Genomic DNA, 25,000 nt, shown 5'->3' on the forward strand with positions numbered 1-25,000 from the left:
AAAGAGTTGCTTACATTCTTCATTTTCTTCTTTGAATGGAGAGGTAATCCTGCACATGAAAGCAACAGTTTTAAACATACACAAAAAGAATCAACAAACTTAAAAGTCTGTATTTAACATGCCTGATTCCTCTTTCTTTTTAAATCAACCTTGAACCATCAGACTATCAAATTTACGCGCAATAAAAGTCAAACTTGTCTATTTCTTCTTCTCTAACAACCATCACATTCCTCTCAATCTATTTTCTTATCCAGAAATCTCTACCCTGGCTCCATGCATACCATTACTGTTCAAGTATGATTAAAAAGAAATTCACTTGCACAGAGTACAAATCAATCAGAAATTTCCAGTATTTTTCCAGTTTTTGTGTGAAAATACTGGGGGCAAAAATATTGAGGACCGGTAAATCTCCTTTTGACTGCATTTAACAGGTTTTTGTATCAAAATGAAGCTATTCTGAGCTCCTTTGACTAGTTGTTGCAACCAAGTGACTGTTTTTGGTTCAATGCGTTCATCCCTCTTGCCTTTTGGTCAATACTGCTTTACAGAACAACTACTGCAATTGTTGCCTTTAGTAGTTAGAAGTCACTATGTTATAAAAAAAAAAAAAGGTCTCCTAAAATAGAAAAAAGAGTTGAGAAAAAGAGTTGAAAAGAACAGTTGGAATGGTGACGCTACTGACCCCCTCGCTGTACAATGATCCGCGTCTCCACGCCGATGGGACAGTCCTTGAGGACCTGCACGATCTGGGCGTGGTTCATCTGTCTCACGTTGATGCCGTTGATCTCCTGCAGCAAGTCGCTCTCCTGTAGGGTCTTGCACCGCGGCTTGTCCAGGATCTGTTTCACCTGTTGGTGTCACCAGGGAAACAAAGCTTAACTGACGTACTTCCACGAATCAAGTTTTCAGACCCCTCTCGGATTCTATTTCTATTGCAGGTGTGATACCATTTGAGCTTTTTCAAGATTCTTCAAAGTTTATGACTACCACTGAGTCCTGAAGTCATATCGGTGTATTTGATACATTTTTTTATGTTTTTTTTATGGGGGGCTTGCCAGCTGACAATGTCAAGTCTTTATTTTACAAGGATGTTAGCATAATCAGCGGCTTGAATTTTCACATCTAGCTCTCACCCTAAAGAGGACACCACAGGACATAAACCTTGGTTCAATGTAACAGTACCTGCTATTACGAGCTAGTCGTGTGACAGAGAGTTTTCTTGCACGAGAGACTGTAGATGTTTCACGACGGCTTTAGCCGGAGTGAAACAGCAGCAGTCGAGTGTGCAAGAAAACTCTCTGTCACACGACTAGCTCGTAATGGCGATTATGTCTCACAGCTTCAACAGAGGAGAGAACAAACACATTTTGCGTACTCACGCTTGATAAACCTAAACACAGGAGCAGCCATTGTGGAGAGATCTACTTTTTGACGAAAGTGACCGAACAACTATAAATGACGTCTCGGTATATGTGAATGACATCACAGTCATCGTCACAGTCTGTATCTTTTGAAGCATTGCAATCTTCATGACGTCTTTCTGTGTCTGCATCCGCGAAATGTTTGTTCTTTCCGGGATCTTTGTCATCTATGTTCATAACTCTGTCCTTCTAGATTTAGACTAACAGGCCTCCTGAGCGAGCCACTTTCCAAGGGCAGCTAAATTCGCGTGTGGAAACAGTACTGTCATCTGGGATGCCGTTTTCAGTATTCTCAGCGTTGAAGAATTTGTAAAGAGAAGAAACGATAACAGCAGGAGAAATAAAAGTCGTGTGTGCATTTTGGGGTTTTTGGAGGGACGATTTTGAGTTTGAATCCGTTCTTGCACATGCTCCAAAGCGTGTAACATACAATCTTGCACACGTTTGCTTTAGTAATAGTAGTGGCAAAGAAGGAAAGCGTGTGACATACAGTAATACAAGTATAGCAAGAAGAAGGTGCAAAAGCACCCTCTAAATATCACAAAATTGACCGAGTCAGAGAAGATGAGTGTTAGCTTAGACACCCACAACATTTTGTGCAGATGCTAAAGCAGGTATTAATCTGTGCAGGTAAGTTAGACCATTCCTCTAATGCTAGAAATTTAGATCACTGAAACATACTTTCTGAATTTCATTCCAGCTGTCATTATTACTCCAAAAACCTTTCGGAAATTGAACAATTTTCAGAAGAAAAAAACGACAAGAGAAAAAGACTGAACAGACACCCGCATGCATCCCCCCACCCCCCAACAAGGAAAACACCAACCCCCCTCTATAGAAAGAACAAAAAACAAAAAACATGGACACTGACCTTCTGTCCGTAGGGACTATCAGCGATGGTGAATCCAAAGCCCATAGGACCTCTCACAATGTTGATGGACAGAATCTCCGCTTTGCTGAGCGCACTGACAATGTCCGGCGGTCCGTTGCCCTGATGGGACAACTTCAAGTCCCCGGGCATACTGTGCTGGGAAAACGACATGTTTGAGTTCATGTTGGCTGAGCGGGCAAGATCTGGCAGAGACTTCAGGCTGCGGTTGGACGAGTTCAAATCCGACCCACCAAGGGCCGAGTAGGACGGCCCTGACCCCGACCCCTGACCATCCTGCGGCAAGGTCACGGCCACGGTGGTGACGATCTCGGTGTTGGGGTCATCGGGGTCGAAGGGCAGCGGGTATCCACGGCAGATCTCCAAAGTGACGGTGTCGCTGGGCGGGATGGTCTGGAAGAGGCTGACCACGTCTTGGTGGGTGTAACCCAGCACACAGGTGTTGTTGACGAACACAATCACGTCACCTGTAGGCAAATGGATGTTGTCAGTTATCACCTGTACTCATTTTCCTCCTCTTTTCTTAATTCATGACATTTTTTTTTGTTCATGTATTTCAAATACATGTACATTTTGTGAATGTCACGTGCACTAAAAGACAACAAAACAACATTGGAAGGTTTGAACAATAAGAATGAGCAAAAGAAGCATAAGGCGCAGAGAGAGGCTGTAATGAACAAAAGAGAAAGAGGTGACAAAACTATGGACATTGTGAAGGAACTCAGATGGAAGGTTGAAAGAGGAAAGCAGGTCAATACCAGGAAACACAAAACTAAACAAGAGAAAAAATTGACCAAATAAAAGAAGGACACAAAGGACAAAGAAAACAAAAACATCAAAGGATAAACGAAAGAACAAATGAACCAACACACCAAATCCCAAGTCATTGAGTCAAGCCTGCATAACTGAACCAACACACCAAATCCCAAGTCATTGAGTCAAGCCTGCATAACTGCTCACACCACAACAATACACCGCCAACATTTACCCCACACTAACACTGACCACTACAAACCAACCTCCTAGTGTTCAAAAACACCACAGCATAACATAACCGTCCCCCAGAAATCACAAAAACACAAGAGGGGAGTCACCTGGCTTGTTATCTGTAGTCACTGATGCAAAATCAATGTCAGAAACAAAAGCCCCTTGTGCCCCTAGCTGTTTTGGGCTTGTTTTTCTCTCTAACGCCACGGACTTGGGACACACCACAAGCAATGTTCCCACATACAGACAACTGTCACGAGAATTAAACACAATAGCCAGCCCTTCCTCCCCCCCCCCCCCCCCCCCCACTGGACAATTGCAGAGAGGTAGCGGTCAAGCATTTGAATGCGGGAGGCAATGGAACAATCCTCTAGGGAGGGGAAGCCTGTTTGCTCAGTTTGTCCTGGATGGACTTTGCAAGCAAGGCACAAGCATTTCTTGGGCTGCTTGATCCCAATTTAACTCTGTCACTCTTTGTTGTGGTGCTCAACGCGTGGGGCTGGTTGGCCCGATAATTAAACGTAGCAGGTGAGCTGAATGAAAAGATGCAAAACTGACTTGGACACTTTCTCAAATGAGGAATGCGCCAGTGATTTTTTTTGGTGTGTAATTTTAGAACATTAGTCTCTTTTTGCCAGTTAATAACATCCAATAAAAAGACAAAATGTAAGACATCAGGAGAAAGAATGAAAAAAGCTAGCCACAAGATTGAACACAACAAACCCCACACTCCATCCAAACCAAACGGCTAGCCACACGAGATTGTACACTACAAACCCCACACTCCATCCAAACCAAACGGCTAGCCACAAGATTGTACACTACAAACCCCACACTCCATCCAAACCAAACGGCTAGCCACAAGATTGTACACTACAAACCCCACACTCTATCCAAACCAAATGGCTAGCCACAAGATTGTACACTACAAACCCCACACTCCATCCAAACCAAACGGCTAGCCACAAGATTGTACACTACAAACCCCACACTCCATCCAAACCAAACAGCTAGCCACAAGATTGTACACTACAAACCCCACACTCCATCCAAACCAAACGGCTAGCCACAAGATTGTACACTACAAACCCCACACTCCATCCAAACCAAACGGCTAGCCACAAGATTGTACACTACAAACCCCACACTCCATCCAAACCAAACTGCTAGCCACAAGATTGTACACTACAAACCCCACACTCCATCCAAACCAAACGGCTAGCCACAAGATTGTACACTACAAACCCCACACTCCATCCAAACCAAACGGCTAGCCACAAGATTGTACACTACAAACCCCACACTCCATCCAAACCAAACGGCTAGCCACAAGATTGTACACTACAAACCCCACACTCCATCCAAACCAAACGGCTAGCCCTCTCCTGACATCAAAACCAAAGCAAATCAAGCGATGCAGGTTGCAAGAAAACCTACAGCAAAAGCAACTGCTAGGCACAATCTGTGTCTCAAGGAGAGTAGACAGAGACATACAGACAGAAAGAATAACCAACGTTAATACAGGTACAGCCCGGCAGCCAGCCACACAAACTGAGCGACAGACAGAAAGAATAACCAACGTTAATACAGGTAAAGCCCGGCAGCCAGCCACACAAACTGAGTGACAGACAGAAAGAATAACCAACGTTAATACAGGTACAGCCCGGCAGACAGCCACACAAACTGCGCGACAGACAGAGAAAATTTAAGGTGATATCGGCGACAACACAGATAAAAGTACCTCCACCCCCCAACAACTCGTATACCCCCCCCCCCCCCCCCCCCCCCCCCCCCCCCCAAAAGGTCACACCCAATATCTGCACCCACCTTGCTTGAGCTTGCCGTTGAGGTAGGCAGGACCGTTGGGCACCACGTTCTTGATCTGCAGGAACTCCTCATCTGCGTGGTCGCCGCCTATGATGGTGAAGCCGAAGCCTCGCACGCTCTTCACCAGGGTGGTCTTGACGAACTCACCCTGCAGCTCCCCGGGGCTCTTCGTGAAGAACGGCTTTTTCGACAAGTCTGTGGACAGGAAGGAGAGAGGAGTTAGGTTGGGTTAGGTTGCTGGGGTAAAGGTGAACAGGTACCTTAAAGAGGGGTAGGGGTTGTGTAAAGGTGAACAGGTACCTTAAAGAGGGGTAAGGGTTGTGTAAAGGTGAACAGGTACCTTAAAGAGGGGTAGGGGTTGTGTAAAGGTGAACAGGTACCTTAAAGAGGGGTAGGGGTTGTGTAAAGGTGAACAGGTACCTTAAAGAGGGGTAGGGGTTGTGTAAAGGTGAACAGGTACCTTAAAGAGGGGTAGGGGTTGTGTAAAGGTGAACAGGTACCTTAAAGAGGGGTAGGGGTTGTGTAAAGGTGAACAGGTACCTTAAAGAGGGGTAGGGGTTGTGTAAAGGGGTAAAGAGAAGGGGGAGGGGAGGAGGCTTAGTAAGGGAAGAGGGTATTTGAGACTTTGAGGAAGACTGTGTGTGTGTGTGTGTGTGCGTGTGCATGTGCGCATATGTATGTTGAGAGAGAGAGAGAGAGAGAGAGAGAGAGAGAGAGAGAGAGAGAGAGAGAGAGAGAGAGAGAGAGAGAGCGAGAGAGAGAGAGAGACAGACAGACAGACAGACAGACAGACAGACAGAGACAGAGAGAGATAGTCAGTCAGTCAATCAGTCAGTCAGTCAATCAGTCAGTCAGTTGTGAAGAAAATCACCAATCCACTACTCAACGCATACCTCGATCACCCCACCTGTCCAAAGCACATCTGAAGAAGATGACCCCCTCGGCCTGTGTGACTAAAGACAAACTTTGCAACACTGCCTTCCCACCAAGTAGTGTAAAACCGCCGTTCCACGGGCCTTTCTTCCACCACGGCCCCACGATTGTGTCAAACAAGTGGAGAGGGGACGGGACAAAATGTAGGCTGATAAAGGAAGAGGGGGTGGCTGGGAGGGGGGGGGGGGGAGAGAGAGCACCAAAGAGAGGTTGAAAAAAAATTCAAAGCCTTAGAGAGAGAGGGAGAGAGAGAGATAGAGAGAAAGAGAGAGAGGGGCGAGAGAAAGAAAGAGGGGAGAAAGAGAGGGAGGGAGGGACACACAGAGAGCGGAAGGGGGGGGGGTGTGAGGGTGGGGGGCGAGAGAGCGAGCGAGAGAGAGTATATTGTGTTGTACGTATACGGCCTGGGGTAACTGCGAATGAAGAAAACAGAAAACAAAGAGCCTAGTTATTCCTATCAAGATGTTTGGAGAACACCGTGGGGTCACTTGGTACTCAGTATTTCGACATAACCAATTTTTTCCCAAGAAAAGTAATGGATGCTTCTGTGGAACGGCTGAAAAACACAAGATAAGAAGGTCAAACAGAAGGTTCATGGAAGCTACTATAAATTAATGAGGAGAGAAAAACACAGGAAGGAAACTTTCTGATTGATGGGAACAGCCGGCCATTCCATATTTTTTTAAAAAAGTACTGAATTTTTGATAAAAACAAATATAAACCCACAGAGAATCAGTTTTCATGTATCTCCTTTAAAACAGCAGCATACAAACTCTCGCTCACTCCCCCCCCTCCCCCCACCCCCACAACCCCCTCCAAAGGTCTCCAAACCCAAACACACCATCCACAGGGACCAACTGCCAAACCTATGAATGTTACAACAACATGCCAACAAAATGACAGACAGCCGATGCTACGACCACCATTTTGTACAAAAATACAAGACACTCCAAACAACCAACTCCTCAGTTAATATCGCAATGGGGCGGAGATGCTCTACCCGGACGGAATGTGTTCCTCTCTTGGCTTGGAACAGTGGAACCCACTGTATGAATACCTGTTTTAACCCCCACCCCCATTTCATACCCTAGTTTTGCAGAATGTCTTTTAATAACGTCTGTAAATCTAATTCTATTTAAAGGCACAGTGCAGCTCACAGCCTTCGTTTTGCGTTTTTGTTGCAGGTGAGTGCATTTACAGTTCAAAAATCCTCCTATGGTAGTAAAACAAACCCAAAACTACCCAACGACGACATATGTGAAGCTCGACAGTTTCTTGTTCACGAGAGTGCATAAATTAACCTAGTTATTACGTGGTGTTAGGTCGGAGTTCGATTCAACTGAGTGATTCCGGCCTCCATTTTGTTTTACACAAACTCATGATGATGTCTGACATAGTTTGCTAGTGACGTGTCTTTTTGTGCATGATGTGGTGATCTACCTGATCTAAATTTAGATCCAAAAATAGGTCAAGACCAGCCGGGTCCGAAATTAATTCGTAAAAAAATCGCAGTTCTTGACTCTTTGGGTGCAAGTCAATGAAACTTGGTAGTTCTTCTAACGGATAGCTGCCTGAGGTATGACTAAAAGCCCCAGGGGCTCCGTGCACCTGGATTTGACAAGTTCAGTACCTTTAAAGACACCTCCCTCCTCATTTCTCGGATTTCTGGAGGTCTTTTACACCTTCACAGACAGCTGGCGGAGAGAGCAAACACGTGTGTTTGCCATTACTTCTTCTTATTTATTGGGGTAGGTTGCATGTGATGGAATTACATCAAGTATTGATCCTAACATCGTGTCGATTGCAAGAAACAATTTCCTGTCAAAGCAGTCTTGAAATGCCTCCGTCGATTTCTTACCTATGGTAGGTGGAGTTGCAATGTTCACCTGTTTCCGTTCTTACCTCTGGGGGACGTTGGGGAGGGGGAACTTGTAGGGCCAGGGGAAGGGGGGAGGGCATAACATTGAGTGAAAATCGGGACAGGTGCAGTGGGAGAAGGAGGGGGATAGTAGTTCGAACACACACACACACACGACACAGACATATAATTAATGCTGTTGGTTTAAACCAAATGGCGGGGACGCAACAGAGAACACATTTCTGTTATTTCAACTATTTAACAGAAGTAAATGTACAATTTGAACGGCCGCAAAATATTAATAAAAACCTAACATGAATCACTGAATGTGACAAAATTCAACTTCCCTATGCCCTCATCAGCAATTCCACATTTCAGTTCACGCGTCTGCATACGTCAGACAGCCATTTTAAAAGGTTTTCACCCACTTCCTCAATGGCAGCCTCTCTCCATATGTCACTGCACTGGACTCATAAAGTGGATACCCAAGACGCGAAAATTAACCAGGGATGCAACATAATACTTTAGAGAACAGCTTCCAACACGTGTTCCAAAAGTCAGGCTGACAGAAACTAAAGCTCTGCTAATTCTTTGACATCGTGTTTTTGTGCGTACGCTTTTTCTTGCTGATCCGTAGTTTCAGGTAGGGAATAGACGGAAAGAGAGAGAGATGGATAGAAGGGAGGGAGTGGAGCGACGGAGAGAGAGAGAGAGAGAGAGAGAGAGAGAGAGAGAGAGAGAGAGAGAGAGAGAGAGAGAGAGAGAGAGAGAGAGAGAGAGAGAGAGAGAGAGAGAGAGAGTGAGAGAGAGTGAGGGAGAGAGAGAAGGGAGGGGAGGGGGTGGAGAGAGAGAGAGAGAGAGAGAGAGAGAAGGGAGGGGGTGGAGAGAGAGAGAGAGAGAGAGGGAGTGAGGGAGAGAGACAGTGAAGGAGAGAGAGAGAGAGAAGGGAGGGGGTGGAGAGAGAAAGACAGAGAGAGAGAGAGACAGAGTGAGAGAGAGACACAGAGAGAGAGACAGACAGAGAGAGAGAGAGAGAGAGAGAGAGAGAGAGAGAGAGAGAGAGACAGAGAGAGAGAGAGAAAGACAGAGAGAGAGAGAGAAAGACAGAGAGAGAGAGAGAGAGAAGGAGAGGGGGTGGAGGGAGAGAGAAGGGAGGGGGTGGAGAGAGAGAGAGAAGGGAGGGTGTGGAGAGAGAGAGAGAGAAGGGAGGGGGTGGAGAGAGAGAGAAGGGAGGGGGTGGAGAGAGAGAGAAGGGAGGGTGTGGAGAGAGAGAGAGAGAAGGGAGGGTGTGGAGAGAGAAAGAGAGAAGGGAGGGGGTGGAGAGAGAGAGAAGGGAGGGTGTGGAGAGAGAGAGAGAGAAGGGAGGGGGTGGAGAGAGAGAGAAGGGAGGGGGTGGAGAGAGAGAGAAGGGAGGGTGTGGAGAGAGAGAGAGAGAAGGGAGGGGGTGGAGAGAGAGAGAGAAGGGAGGGGGTGGAGGGAGAGAGAAGGGAGGGGGTGGAGAGAGAGAGAAGGGAGGGTGTGGAGAGAGAGAGAGAGAAGGGAGGGGGTGGAGAGAGAGAGAGAGAAGGGAGGGGGGGGAGAGAGAGAGAGAGAAGGGAGGGGTGGAGAGAGAGAGAGAAGGGAGGGGTGGAGAGAGAGAGAAGGGAGGGTGTGGAGAGAGAGAGAGAAGGGAGGGGGTGGAGAGAGAGAGAGAAGGCAGGGGGTGGAGAGAGAGAGAAGGGAGGGGGTGGAGAGAGAGAGAAGGGAGGGGGCGGAGAGAGAGAAAAGGAAGGGGGTGGAGAGAGAGCGAGAAGGGAGGGGGTGGAGAGAGAGAGAGAAGGGAGGGGGTGGAGAGAGGATGGTGGTGGTGGTGGGGGGGGGGGGGGGGTAGGGTGGTGGAGACAAAAAGAAAGAGAAAGAGGTAGAGAGAGCGGGATAGAAAAAGCTGTGGCACACTGCCTTGTAGTTTCATGAACTGAGACGATTAGGGAGGAAAAATCTACATACCAGAGGCCTGGTTTCAGGTACATAACTTATCATGTCTCATTAGCAGACTGTCTGCGGGGAATTAGTTATGAGAACACCTTGAGGTTTCTTCTGCACACTAGTGCCGCCATCACAGAGAGAAATTGAAACTGAACTTTATTACAAAAGGATGGAGGTTTGAGAGAGAGAGAGAGAGAGAGAGAGAGAGAGAGAGAGAGAGAGAGAGAGAGAGAGAGAGAGAGAGAGAGAGTGAGAGACAGACAGACAGAGAGAGAGAGAGGGGGAGAGAGAGAGGAAGAGAGAGGGAGAGAGAGAGAGGAGAGAGAGAGAGAGAGAGAGAGAGAGAGAGAGAGAGAGAGAGAGAGAGAGAGAGAGAGAGAGAGAGAGAGAGAGAGTTTAAGCTTCCAAGCTGAAATGCATTGCCATAGCCAGGACGGGGTCAAAGAATATTTGACCAAAATTCTATCAATTTTACTGAGTCTAGTAAATGCAGATGCCACAGTGCTGCCTCCACTACTTTTAAAAGCTGGATATCTTCTTGTCATTCCGCTGAAAAAGCTGGATATGAGGCCATCAAAGACATTGAGCAAAAGAATGGGCAAACACACACATTCATAAACTCCCTCACATTGTTTTCCAGTCTACCGGAATATGTTTAGTCAAAGATTAACTACATTTAATAAGAAGGGGTACATGTTTCAAAGTTTTTACACCCCGTTAGCCTCACAGAGAGGTATACTGAACGATGGGAAGCAACTCTGTAACCTGCTTTCAGCAATCCTTTATGAGTTGTGTACCTTGTGATAGTTCAACAGAACAGTCCTCATTCACACAAAGACAAACACACACACACACACACACACACAAAGACAAACACACACAAACTTACCGGGTTTGATCAAGCTGCCGTTCATGTTCATGTTGACGCTGTTGTCGCTGGCAGACAGTTTGTGGGAGAACTCTGGAGGCTTCATTTGGTGGAGTGGGTGTGGGGGTGGGGGAGCGTATCGGCTTGTTCCGTTCATATCGCCTCCTGAACCACAAATGAAAAACATTCACCAACTTAAATTTTTGTTCGTCAATTTAAAGAAACAAGAAAGGTTTGTATAAAATCTGATTCTTGATTTAGGAACATTTAGCAGTACTGTATACCCACAAGGGATTTTACTTTCTTTCTTTAATCAAACTGAGTGAAGACAGGCGCACACTCAAATGTATACATGCTTATTGTCACAACGAAACAACTAGCACAACAACCCACAAAAGGTTATGCACAAATATGCATTTACAAAGTACGGCTAAATAATTAAGCGAGAAGTCTGCGAAGTTGTACCCAACTTGAGTAAACACATTGAGTGCGACACTCAAAAAGCTTTGTGTAACCAGAAAAAATGTGTAAATGGTACTGAGGCTACTGAAGGCATGGGTGGGACAGAAAAATGTCATGAATCCTGAAGAATTTTAAGGGGGGGGGGGGGGGGGGGGGGGGGCTGGGGCCCCCAGACGCTAAAGGATTTGTATAATTAAGAACCAAAAAATTTTCACTACAGACATTACGAATCCGGATTTCCAGCATATACCGGAAGAATCCCACCCATGTGAAGGTTTTTTTTCTAAAATATAAGCTCTGACCCCTCTGCATGTCTTTCTGTGGGAAGGAATGGACCTTACCTGTGTGCACAGGGAGCCCTGATGGTAAATGTGAAAGCATGATTGAAAATTTAGCTCAGCTTAGAAAGAAAAGCTGCCCGAATTTCCATGAGGGTAACCTCCCTGGACTATATGAAATCTTATCCTTATATCCTTACCTCCATCATCCCTCTTTGCTGCGGACACTGGGTTTTCATACTGTGTACGTCTGTTCACGTGACTGAAAGAAAACAAGTTGTCAGTTAAACTGATGGCATCAGGGGGCTTGCAAATACACAGTATCCTATAAGTGAGTGTGTGTGTGTTTGGTGTGCGAGAGTGTGTGTGTGTGTGTGTGTGTGTGTGTGTGTGTGTGTAGCGGGGTGTGTGTGTGTTGGGTGTGTGTGTGTGCATGTGTTGGGTGCACGTGTGTGCATGTGTTGGGTGCGTGTGTGTGTGCTGGGTTTGCGTGCATGCGTGTGTGTGTGTGTGTGTGTGTGTGTGTGTGTGTGTGTGTGTGTGTGTGTGTGTATAAGAGCTGACATGAGTGTGAAGCCTGCATGTGTGTGAGCCTGCATGTGTTTGTGTGTGGGGGTGGTGTGAGTGGTGCAAGGGTCATTCGTGCGTGTGATTGTGAGCATGCAAATATGTATGCTTGCATGGGTGTAAATATAACTGAAAGAAAATAAAAAACGCGTATGGAAAACTTGAAACATGAGACAGGAACAAAAACAAAATCCCATCAAGAAAATTCAACTAAACATATGTCTTCCAAATAAAGAAACAGTTAACTTTCTTCTGCAGTCATGCATAAAATACAGTCGTCGAAACCCGTTTCTTCATGCATGCAAGGTTTTGAGTCATTCACCTTCCTGGTTGAAAGCAATGCCTTTGGTAAGCAAAAAGGTGTCTCAAGTTATTGCGTTTATAACAGACACTTCACAAGGATCTTCTCGACTGAGACCGAAAGACCTTCCTGGTGTGAGCGTTGTTAGTTTCATTAAAGCTCAAACGTGTCTGCATAACTGTCATGAGGATATCGTTCTACACTTTATAAGCATTTTGTTCACTTTGCTTTTGGAGTTGTGTTTTGTCAAACTTAGCCCCTGACTGAAAGACAGATTGCGAAGATATACACAACCAAGGTACGTGAGAAGTATTTTTACATTTCTGTTAAACTTGAACATTATTTCTATTATTCCTTAAAATCTTTATTTTATTGTAATTTTTACCGCAACCAAAACACTAATGTTTGTTCTGTTTATATATGTTCATTAAATGTACAATAGCCACGAAACATTAAACCGAATGACATGGCCTATTTTCTACTTTTTTTTTATCACACTGTTTTGACTGAATGTAAAAAAAGACATAAAAGACAAACAAACAAGAAAGTAAAATTTTTTTTTAAAAAGCCCAGTTAGACTGTAAATGGCAATGCATTTTTTCTTCTTCAGGAAAACCATGCTGAAGTTCCACATTCTCCTCATCCTTTGCCTTGTCCGCCTTGTGGAAGGTCAACAGCCTTCATGTGGTACACCAGAAAACTGTGACTTCCAAAACCCTTCTCCACGTACATGTGGCTGGACAACTGACCGTGGCATGGGCATCTACCATAACAATCAGGGTGATTATGCTGTGGGCTTTGATAGATATGTCACCACTGGGCATCTAAGTATACTAGCTTGTTCAACGCAAGGCTTTACACATTGCTTGAGGTTCAGATACGCAATGCACCAAGACAATTCCCTATACTTGAGAGTGTTCGTAATAAGATTAAGAGACATTTCTGACAACTTCAAAGATGAACCAGTCTGGATGAAGAGAGGCTCGAATTCACCGGGCTTCTTGTGGAGCCACGTCAATGTTACTCTCACAACTACAGACAATTTTTTGATCGTTTTTCAAGCAAACAGGAATCCTGCAAATAACTTCAACACAACAGTACTGATAGACGACATCCAATATGAAATGGCACCTTGCAACATGATCACTTCGTCTGCAGCAACTGACTCTAGACCTATGACTCCGTCTACGACTGCAGAAGTTCCCACCTCGTCTACTATAACAAGGTCTAAGGCAAATACAGCTTCAAATAATGGGAATCTGAATTCCGAAGCATCACCTTCCACAAATGTTGCGGCGATTGTGGGGCCTGTAGTTGCCGGAGTAGTCGTGATTGTAATTGTTCTCGTGCTCCTGGTTCTGTGCAAACGAAAACAGCTTTCATGTGGAAAGAAACCTCACAGAGAGGATTTCCAAATGAACGCATCTCAAAACGCCACTTATAACCTTGCTTTCGCTACTTCTGATCACGCAAGCGGCGCTGCTAACTCACACGCACAGCAGACCTCGAACAACGAGCATGTATATAGTGGATCACCTACGAACACATCCGACTATTCCAACATTATCACAGGTTCAGAAGAACCGTTTGCGACAAATACGTATGCACAGTACACGGCAGTGAAGAAGACGAGACACGCCAGAATGACAAACCAATCGGGAAGCCAGGATGATATGCTTGGTGGATCATCCATGAACACATCAAATTACTACAATGTGATCAGTAGTCCAGAAGAACCATCTGCATCAAAAAAGCCCCAGCAAGCAAGAACGACAAACTCACCCCAAACCCAGCATGATGTGCGATGCTCTACCTACGACATTCCTAAAGTACAGGGAGAACTGGATCCAAGGCGTCCAGATGGTGGCCTTGGGAACGCTGGCCCTATCCCGCAAGGACATTGTCATGCTGAAGAATACAACGCCCTGGACTTTCAGCAAAGGGTTTCTGTCCAAGCGAAGTGTGAGAGTGATGCAGGTGCAGTTTACAATCACCTGAATGCCGGGAGCGATGACACTTACAATGAAATAGATAGGGAGAAGAAGGCTGTAGTCATCAATGATGAATACTCTCATATCAAGTAGAGTATGCCTTTGTTTACTTTGTCTTGCAGCTGTGAATTTATTATGAAGATAAATGTGAGCTGATTGTTTCACAAGCAGATAACATGAGATGAGCTAGTATATCTACTAATCTGATGTGTTAACGACATTTTTCTGTAATGTAAATTCACAACTGTATGTCCTTTGGATTTTTGTTGTTGTAGCAGTAGTGGAAGTAGGTGTAGTAGTAGTTGCAGGTGAGGTTGTGTCTTGCAATGATGCCTCACATTTTAAGCCCAGTTTAAACAGATCCTCTATACATTTTATTTTATTTCATGGCAACTTTATAACAGCTTTTTGTATGTTATTACATCTTTCTTTGAACTCTTTTGCATGTTATACAAAACTTTTGTTCTTTCGTGAGAAAAGCAATCGATGGCAGGTTACGCTGTTTTTTCTTCTTCTTTCTGTCATTGATATAACTCTTCTTGTTTATTGATAATTTTTGGATGACTTTTTGTTATTTCACAACAAAAACCATTTTCCAAAACCTTCTTCCTGGTGCTTGCGTGCTTGTGTCAGCTTTGTGTGTGTGGGCTATAATGTCTTTACGTGGGGGTGAGAGGAGAGACTGAATCCGTTAGGGAACTTAGTTCCTGATTTATGGTAAATGAACAGCAATACTCGTTAATTGTTATGTTCTAACTTGCAGTTATAAGTGTTCACATCATATGCTTATTTTACAATTTTATTTTAGTTTTTGCCAAGCACATCTTTGTGGGATGTTTAATCAAAAATATAACTACAAGACACACATCTGTGTACAAATCATATCATTACGCAAATTCTACATGAAGTAAATATTTCAACAAGAAGCACATTAATCATTTTTCTATTTATCCATTGAAGATTAGTTTGTTTTTTTGGGGTTGTTTTTTTTTTTTTTTTGGGGGGGGGGGGGGGGGGGCAAAAGCACAGACAGGAGGTAATGATATCCTATGTTTAATATAGTGTTGATTTCATTGTAAAAAATGAATTTTTGTCATTTGTGTCGCAGCCTATTGTGTCTTCCGAGCAAGCTTCTGGACAATTTGTCAGATAAGTTTACTTTTTGCATTATAAGTATTTGTCTGTCTGTCCCCTTAAAAGACCGCTTGGTTGAAGATCAGTGACAGTGAGTAACATTTTGTTTTGTCATTATTAAAGGGATTATATCTAAAAAGAAAACTGTCTCAAATCGCCCCAAGAGCTATATACAGTTCAGGTTGGGGGTTGTAATTATATGAGCACACACCAGGAATACCTTGAAATAAATATTTGAGCGCTGAGTTACTCAAATTGAAAACGGCTGTGTTTTGTGTGGGCATCCCAGACTGTATTTCCTCCCCCGAAAAAAAAAAAAGTGTACAGATCAAAATCTACGCAATCTGAGGGGTATTTGGGACAAAGTTTAGCATTTAATTTCACATAAATATGCAGGTGTTTTAGCTGCAACTTTAAGTTTTAAAAATTCTGAACAAAGGATTGTGCATACTTTATGACTTTCTTGCAAACATTCACTGACTGCTCTCACTCTCAATCATACTTGTCAAACCCACGAGGAAACATGTGATAGGATCCCGCTCATCTTTAACTTTCTCTTATTCCAGGTATTGAATCAAAGGGAATGAATAATACAATGATAAAAAAAACAAAAAACTTTTCGTTAGTAGATGCTCGATGAGGGCAATGAAACCACGATTGCTGCACACAATTTCTCTGTCACAAAGGGTGCATCTTGCTTGACCGGGCGTGTCGACTTTTCGTATGTGTTCACCGATCCGTTCTTGCTTGTCACCAACTTCAATCAATCAATCAATCAATATGAGGCATATATCGCGCGTATTCCGTGGGTACAGTTCTAAGCGCAGGGATTTATTTATTTTTTTAATCCAAGCGGAGCGCGGGCGGAGCACGCGCGTAGCGAGGTAGTTTTTTTTTTTATCTCCCAGCACTGAAAATTTTTTTGCCAAGTGGTGTCTGTCTGTGAACATTTTTCTAGAATTCATCTTTTAGCACAATATTAGCGACACTGTTTGGACAATTCTATTAAAATTAGGCGTACAAACTGATTTTGTTTCGGGGAATCCTCTCAGAGGATCAGAATTTTCATATAATATCATCGGAAGCTGTTACAACGGGAAAATGTGAAACTTTTGTCACTTTTTAACATGGAATTTCATCTTTGAGCGTTTCAAGCGGACTTTAATAAAATAGTTATTTGCGAATTAAGCAGCGGAAGACACTCACCGGTTCAACATGTGTATGGTCATTAAACCTCAAAACATTTCAGTAAGTGGTTTAGACAAACACCTCGGAAATGTGAGGGTGACTGGTTTGTAGCTGAAGAGTTTTTTTCTAAAGTGTGTTCTAAATACAAATGATGTACTGGTAATGATGTAATGAGTTGTTCTAATCTTGCTCTTGGAACTCTTGCTGTTCCAAGCTTGTTCTTAGCAAGTCTTGGTGACGAGAACAAAGACTATCAATGAAATCTTTAGAAATAACCTCTGACAACGACGACGACAACGACGATAACAACAACAACAACAAATGACATCGACGACGACGACAACAACAACAACAACAACAACAACAACAACAACAACAACAACACGAGAACAACAACAACAACACGAGAACAACAACAATCACGACAACGAACATGACAACAACAACACCAACAACTACGACGACAACTACAACGACTGGGTTATGATGACATCACCAATGATTTATCAAATGTTCAGTGTCAAGGCTGTTAAAAAATCGTTAAATCCTATTTCTTCACTGATTCTTATGAAATTTTAAAGGTAGGTTTGTTGTCCCCAACTTATTTTCACTCCATACTTTTCCAGAAGAAAAACATAATTTTGGCAGTTAAAAACCGTTAAATTTCAATTCTTCACCGATATTTACGAAATTTTGTGGGTAGGTTCGTTGTCCCCAACTGATTTTCACTCTATACTTTTCCAGAAGAAAGACATAATTTTGGCAGTTAAAAAACGTTAAATTTCAATTCTTCACCTATCTTTATGAAATTTAGTGGGTGGGTCCGTTGTCCCAAACTGAATTTTAAGACATACTTTTCCAGACAAAAAACCTTATTTTTGGCAGTTAAAAACCGTTAAATTTCAATTCTTCATCGATATTTATGAAATTTTGTGGGTAGGTTCGTTGTCCCCAACTGATTTTCACTCCATACTTTTTCAGAAGAAAAACATAATTTTGGCAGTTAAAAACCGTTACATTTAAATTTTCACCTATCTTTATGAAATTTAGTGGGTGGGTCCGTTGTCCCAAACTGAATTTCAAGACAAACTATTCCAGTCAAAAAAACTTATTTTTGGCAGTTAAAAACCGTTAAGTCTCAATTCTACACCGATATTTATGACATTTTGTGGGTAGGTTTGTTGTCAGATTTGACATGATGGCAGAATTGAAAGTGTGAGATATCCTGATGTTTCACAATTTATGCTGCATAATTCAGCCCCATAGGCGCTTGAATTTTAGGTGGAGTTGGGTTTTTTTTCAGCCCAAACCAGTAACCCCCACATGGTTTTCATGTCCCTTTCTGAGAGACTTCAAGAAGTTTCAATTTGACGTCATGATTAGCCTGCCGCATTAGCAAGTATGAAAACACGTCATCGATGACACATTTTAAGACAGAGAGAGAGAGAGAGAGAGAGAGAGAGAGAGAGAGAGAGAGAGAGAATCATGTACACACAGATGGACGACTTCGCTTGGGGTATGTACTGCCCGGCAGTACACATCTACTTTATCCAAGCGGAGCGCGGGCGGAGCCCGCGCGTAGCGAGGTAGTTTTTTTTTTCATCTCCCAGCACTGAAATTTTTTTTGCCAAGTGGTGTCTGTCTGTGAACATTGTTCTAGAATTCATCTTTTAGCACAATATTAGCGACACTGTTTGGACAATTCTATTAAAATTAGGCGTACAAACTGATTTTGTTTCGGGGAATCCTCTCAGAGGATCAGAATTTTCATATAATATCATCGAAAGCTGTTACAACGGGAAAATGTGAAACTTTTGTCACTTTTTAACATGGAATTTCATCTTTGAGCGTTTCAAGCGGACTTTAATAAAATAGTTATTTGCGAATTAAGCAGCGGAAGACACTCACCGGTTCAACATGTGTATGGTCATTAAACCTCAAAACATTTCAGTAAGTGGTTTAGACAAACACCTCGGAAATGTGAGGGTGACTGGTTTGTAGCTGAAGAGTTTTTTTCTAAAGTGTGTTCTAAATACAAATGATGTACTGGTAATGATGTAATGAGTTGTTCTAATCTTGCTCTTGGAACTCTTGCTGTTCCAAGCTTGTTCTTAGCAAGTCTTGGTGACGAGAACAAAGACTATCAATGAAATCTTTAGAAATAACCTCTGACAACGACGACGATGACGACGACGATAACAACAACAACAACAACAAATGACATCGACGACGATGACAACAACAACAACAACAACAACAACAACAACAACAACACGAGAACAACAACAATCACGACAACGAACATGACAACAACAACACCAACAACTACGACGACAACTACAACGACTGGGTTATGATGACATCACCAATGATTTATCAAATGTTCAGTGTCAAGGCTGTTAAAAAATCGTTAAATCCTATTTCTTCACTGATTCTTATGAAATTTTAAAGGTAGGTTTGTTGTCCCCAACTTATTTTCACTCCATACTTTTCCAGAAGAAAAACATAATTTTGGCAGTTAAAAACCGTTAAATTTCAATTCTTCACCGATATTTATGAAATTTTGTGGGTAGGTTCGTTGTCCCCAACTGATTTTCACTCTATACTTTTCCAGAAGAAAGACATAATTTTGGCAGTTAAAAAACGTTAAATTTCAATTCTTCACCTATCTTTATGAAATTTAGTGGGTGGGTCCGTTGTCCCAAACTGAATTTTAAGACATACTTTTCCAGACAAAAAACCTTATTTTTGGCAGTTAAAAACCGTTAAATCTCAATTCTTCATCGATATTTATGAAATTTTGTGGGTAGGTTCGTTGTCCCCAACTGATTTTCACTCCATACTTTTCCAGAAGAAAAACATAATTTTGGCAGTTAAAAACCGTTACATTTAAATTTTCACCTATCTTTATGAAATTTAGTGGGTGGGTCCGTTGTCCCAAACTGAATTTCAAGACAAACTATTCCAGTCAAAAAAACTTATTTTTGGCAGTTAAAAACCGTTAAGTCTCAATTCTACACCGATATTTATGACATTTTGTGGGTAGGTTTGTTGTCAGATTTGACATGATGGCAGAATTGAAAGTGTGAGATATCCTGATGTTTCACAATTTATGCTGCATAATTCAGCCCCACAGGCGCTTGAATTTTAGGTGGAGTTGGGTTTTTTTTCAGCCCAAACCAGTAACCCCCACATGGTTTTCATGTCCCTTTCTGAGAGACTTCAAGAAGTTTCAATTTGACGTCATGATTAGCCTGCCGCATTAGCAAGTATGAAAACACGTCATCGATGACACATTTTAAGACAGAGAGAGAGAGAGAGAGAGAGAGAGAGAGAGAGAGAGAGAGAGAGAGAGAGAGAGAGAGAGAGAGAGAGAGAATCATGTACACACAGATGGACGACTTCGCTTGGGGTATGTACTGCCCGGCAGTACACATCTACTTTATTGTTATGCAATTACATATTCAAGGCGCAGGGATTTATTTATGCCGTGTGAGATGGAATTTTTTACACAATACATCACGCATTCACATCGGCCAGCAGATCGCAGCCATTTCGGCGCATATCCTACTTTTCACGGCCTATTATTCCAAGTCACACGGGTATTTTGGTGGACATTTTTATCTATGCCTATACAATTTTGCCAGGAAAGACCCTTTTGTCAATCGTGGGATCTTTAACGTGCAAACCCCAATGTAGTGTACACGAAGGGACCTCGGTTTTTCGTCTCATCCGAAAGACTAGCACTTGAACCCACCACCTAGGTTAGGAAAGGGGGGAGAAAATTGCTAACGCCCTGACCCAGGGTCGAACTCGCAACCTCTCGCTTCCGAGCGCAAGTGCGTTACCACTCGGCCACCCAGAACTTTAACCTCTTTGGAAACCCAATCCCATTTCCACTGGTTAACCACACCTTTTTCGTCATAATCCTGGCCGCGTCGAACAATATTCGATACCAGAGACATGAAGTTTTCTTTCAAATCGAACACAAGAGACGTGTCTTTGTCTCGGACAAGTAAACCACATGCAGCGGATGTTGCGCGAACGTCTGTTTCATATCACGTGGGACAGCCAAGACTACAAAAGCTGAAGTCAACCGTCAGTTCCGGATAGTGGCTTGTGCCATTTGAAGACACCAGACCGTTTGAGAATAAAAACCTCATACGATTTTTTAGGGATTTTTTTTCCCCCCGCTGAATTTTTTTTCCCCCCGCTGAAACTCCTCACGAAAACAGCAGAAATTAGCAGATCCGCGGACCATTCCCATGCCTGAAACATGTATACATGCATGAGTGTAAATATAACTGAAAGAAAATAACGAACGCAAATGAAAAATATGAAACTTTAGACAGGAACACACAAAAAATCACATCAAGGAAACTCAACTAAAGGTATGTCTAGCAAATAAAGAAACAGTAAACTTTCTTCTTTCTGCAGTCACGTTAAAAATACAGTCATCGAAACCCGTTTCTTCATGCATGCCAGGTTTTGAGTCATACACCTTCCTGGTTGAAAGCAATGCCTTTGGTATGCATAAAGGTGTCTCATGTTATTGCGTATATATAAGTTATTTATAACACTGTCAATACACAATGATGACAATGCCTTTTCAACTCATACCTAAAGATCTTACTTGCGTGAGTTTCGTTTCTTTCATTAAACTTAGAATGTTTGCATAACTGTCATGAGGATATCTCTTGAACGGTTTATAAGCATTTTGTTTACTTTGCTGTTGGACGTAAGAATAGTTGTGGTTTGTCAAACTAAGCACCACTGACACGCAATCTACGAAGATATACACAACCAAGGTACGTGAGAAGTATCTCTATATTTCTGTTAAACTTGAACATTATTTCTATGATTCTTTTTCATTTTTATTTTATTGGATTTTTTTACCGCAAGTAAAACTCTAGTGTTTGGTGGTTTTTTGTTCTCTTTTGACACATTTACAAAATGTTAATGTAGCAATGAAACATTAAACCAAATGAGATGGCCTGGCCTATGTTCTGCTCATTTTTCTTTTCAACACCATTTCGATTGAATGTAAAAAGATAATTAGAAACAAGAAAGGAAGAAAGATAAACAAAGTTTGATCGTAAACGGCAATGCATTTTTTCTTCAGAAAAACCATGCTAAAGTCCCACATTCTCCTCATCCTTTGCCTTGTCAGCCTTGGGCAAGGTCAACAGCCTTCATGTGGTACACCAGAAAACTGTGACTTCCAAAACTCTTCTCCACGTACATGTGGCTGGACAGTCGACAGTGGCCTGGGCATCTACTATAACCAGAGTAACTATTTTGTAAGCTTTGATAGATATGGCACCATTGGGCATCTGGAGAGTATACCTGCTTGTTCAACGCAAGGCTTTACACATTGCTTGAGGTTCAGATACGCAATGCACCAAGACAATTCCCTATACTTGAGCGTGTTCGTAATAAGAGACATTTCTGACTACTCCGGAGCTGAACCAGTCTGGATCAAGAGCGGCTGGAATTCACCAGGCTTCTACTGGAACCAAGTGGATGTTACTCTCACAACTACAGACAATTTTTCCATCATTTTTCAAGCAATTAGGAATCCTGTAAATATCACAGACACAAAAGTACTGATAGACGATATCCAATATGACATGGCACCTTGCAACATGATTACTTCATCTGCAGCAACTGACTCGAGACCTATGACTCCGTCTACGACTGCAGAAGTTCCTGCCTCGTCTACTGCAACAAGGTCTAAGGCAAACACAGCTTCAAATAATGGGAATCTGAATTCCGAAGCATCACCTTCCACAAATGTTGGGGCGATCGTGGGGCCCGTTGTGGCTTGCGTAGTCGTGATTGTAATTGTCGTTGTGCTCCTGGTTCTGTTCAAACGAAAACAGCTTTCCTGTGGAAAGAAACCTCACAGAGAGGATTTGCAAATGAACGCATCTCAAAACGCCACCTACAACACTGCTTTCGATACTTCTGAATCTGCAAACGGTGCTGGTATTTACTTACACCCACAGCAGAGCCCTAACAACGAGCATGTTTATTGTGAAATAACCACGAACACATCCGACTATTCCAACGTTATCAGAAGCTCAGAAGAACCGTTTGTGACAAATACGGCAAACACAGACGCCAAGAATGCGGCAAAAAAGCCCCAGCAAGCAAGAACGACAAACTCACCCCAAACCCAGCATGATGTGCGATGCTCTACCTACGACATTCCTAAAGTACAGGGAGAACTGGATCCAAGGCGTCCAGATAGTACCTTCAAGAACGCTGGCCCTATCCCGCAAGGAGTTGTCCAAGCGAAGTGTGAGAGTGATGCAGGTGCAGTTTACAATCACCTGAACGCCGGGAGCGATGACACTTACAATGAAATAGATAGGGAGAAGAAGGCAGTAGTCATCAATGATGAATACTCTCATATTAAGTAGAGTATGCCTTTGTTTACTTTGTCTTGCAGCTGTGCCTTAATTATGAAGATAAATGTGAGCTGATTGTTTCACAAGCAGGCAACATGAGATGAGTTAGTATCTACTCATCCGACGCCTTAGCAACATTTTTCAGTAATCTTAAATCCCAAGCGTCTGTCTTTTGATTGTTGTTGTTGTAGCATTAGTGGAACTTGGTGTAGTACAGTGGAACTTCGTGTAGTACAGTGGAACCCCCCTTCCAAGACCTCCACAAATCTGAGAAAAATCAGGTCTTAAAAAGGAGGAGTCTTAAAATGGGGGTCATTTTACAGATGTTATGAAAAGACAAGTCGCGTAAGGCGAAATTACTACATTTAGTCAAGCTGTGGAACTCACAGAATGAAACTGAACGCACTGCATTTTTTCACAATGACCGTAGTCCGCCGCTAGTGCAAAAGGCAGTGAAAGTGACGAGCCTGTTCAGAGCGGTAGTGGTTGCGCTGTGCTGCATAGCACGCTTTACTGTACCTCTCTTCGTTTTAACTTTCTGAGCGTGTTTTTAATCCAAACATATATCTTTATGTTTTTGGAATCAGGAACCGACAAGGAATAAGATGAAATTATTTTTAAAACGATTTCGGAAATCTTAATTTTAATCATAATTTTTATATTTTTAATTTTCAGAGCTTGTTTCTAATCTGAATATAACATATTTATATGTTTTTGGAATCAGAACAGGATGAAGAATAAAATAAAAGTAATTTTGGATCGTTTTATAAAAACATAATTTTAATTACGATTTTTAATGACCAAAGTCATTAATTAATTTTTAAGCCTCCATGCTGAAATGCAATACCGAAGTCCGGCCTTCGTCGAAGATTGCTTGGCCAAAATTTCAATCAATTTGATTGAAAAATGAAGGTGTGACAGTGCGGCCTCAACTTTTACAAAAAGCCGGATATGACGTCATCAAAGACATTTATCGAAAAAATGAAAAAAACATCTGGGGATTTCATACCCAGGAACTCTCATGTATAATTTCATAAAGATCTGTTTAGTAGTTTAGTCTGAATCGCTCTACACACACACACGCACACACACACACACACACCACGACCCTCGTCTCGATTCCCCCTCTATGTATGAACATTTAGTCAAAACTTGACTAAATGTAAAAATCAGAAAAACCAATGTCTTCAAAAGGAGGAGTCTTAAATTGGGGGGTCTTAAAAGGGGGGTTCCACTGTAATAGTTGTAGGTGAGGTTGTATTTTGCAATGATGCCAGGCATTTCTGGCCTAGTTTTAAACTAGTCCTCTTCACATTTTATTTTATTTTATGGCAATTTTGAAAGCTTTTTGTTTGTTTCTACATCTCTCTTTGTATTCTTTTGCATGTTATACAACAGCTTTGTTCTTGCATGAGAAAAGTAATCGATGGCAGGTTACGCTGTTTTTTCATCTTCTTTCTGTCATTGATATAACTCTTCTTGTTTATTGATCATTTGTTGATGACTTTTTGTTATTTCACAACAAAAACCATTTTCCAAAATTTCCGTTTTCCTCACTTTCTTCCTGGTGCTCACCTGCTTGTGTCAGCGTGCTCAACTATGTGTGTGTGGGCGAGTGTCTGCATGGACATGAGAGGTCGAGAGACTAAATCCCTTTGGGGAACTTAGTTCCTCATTTATGGTAAATGAACAGCAATACTCGTACATTGTTATTTTCTTACTTGCTGTTACAAGTGTTCTTGTGAAGTGACACATCATATGTTTAGAAAAGTTTTGATTTAGTTGTACTCATCATGTGTAATGTATCTTTCTTTAACTAACATCCTCCCCATTATTTCCCAACCCCAAAGAAAGGAATCTCAAATGGTCATAATGCTCTTCGGGAGGCAGAGACATTCGTTACATATTGCATTTTGAA

At 42.5% G+C, this 25,000-nt stretch overlaps 1 protein-coding gene and 1 long non-coding RNA gene across 6 annotated transcripts in view; one reads left to right on the forward strand and one right to left on the reverse strand.

Moving 5' to 3' along the window:
* Window positions 1-25,000, reverse strand: part of LOC138965429 (membrane-associated guanylate kinase, WW and PDZ domain-containing protein 3-like) — a 141,595-nt gene that overhangs the window by 55,574 nt on the left and 61,021 nt on the right. For all 5 annotated transcript variants that reach the window (XM_070337592.1, XM_070337591.1, XM_070337590.1 and 2 more), the window contains exons 7-12: window positions 11,689-11,750; window positions 10,770-10,913; window positions 5,125-5,319; window positions 2,293-2,777; window positions 683-848; window positions 15-49 (exon numbers count right to left, since the gene is read on the reverse strand). In XM_070337592.1, the coding sequence (XP_070193693.1) occupies window positions 15-49; window positions 683-848; window positions 2,293-2,777; window positions 5,125-5,319; window positions 10,770-10,913; window positions 11,689-11,750 (1,087 nt within the window). The remainder of the gene's footprint in view (window positions 1-14; window positions 50-682; window positions 849-2,292; window positions 2,778-5,124; window positions 5,320-10,769; window positions 10,914-11,688; window positions 11,751-25,000) is intronic.
* The window catches only part of LOC138965430 (uncharacterized), a 4,655-nt gene continuing 24 nt past the window's right edge, over window positions 20,370-25,000 (forward strand). Inside the window, exons 1-2 of the long non-coding RNA XR_011455455.1 lie at window positions 20,370-21,477; window positions 21,792-25,000. The exon at window positions 21,792-25,000 is cut by the window's right edge and continues 24 nt beyond it. This is a non-coding gene — a long non-coding RNA (uncharacterized lncRNA). The remainder of the gene's footprint in view (window positions 21,478-21,791) is intronic.

Source organism: Littorina saxatilis, linkage group LG4 (genome assembly GCF_037325665.1).
Source record: "Littorina saxatilis isolate snail1 linkage group LG4, US_GU_Lsax_2.0, whole genome shotgun sequence".
In the NCBI taxonomy this organism is placed as follows: domain Eukaryota; kingdom Metazoa; phylum Mollusca; class Gastropoda; order Littorinimorpha; family Littorinidae; genus Littorina; species Littorina saxatilis.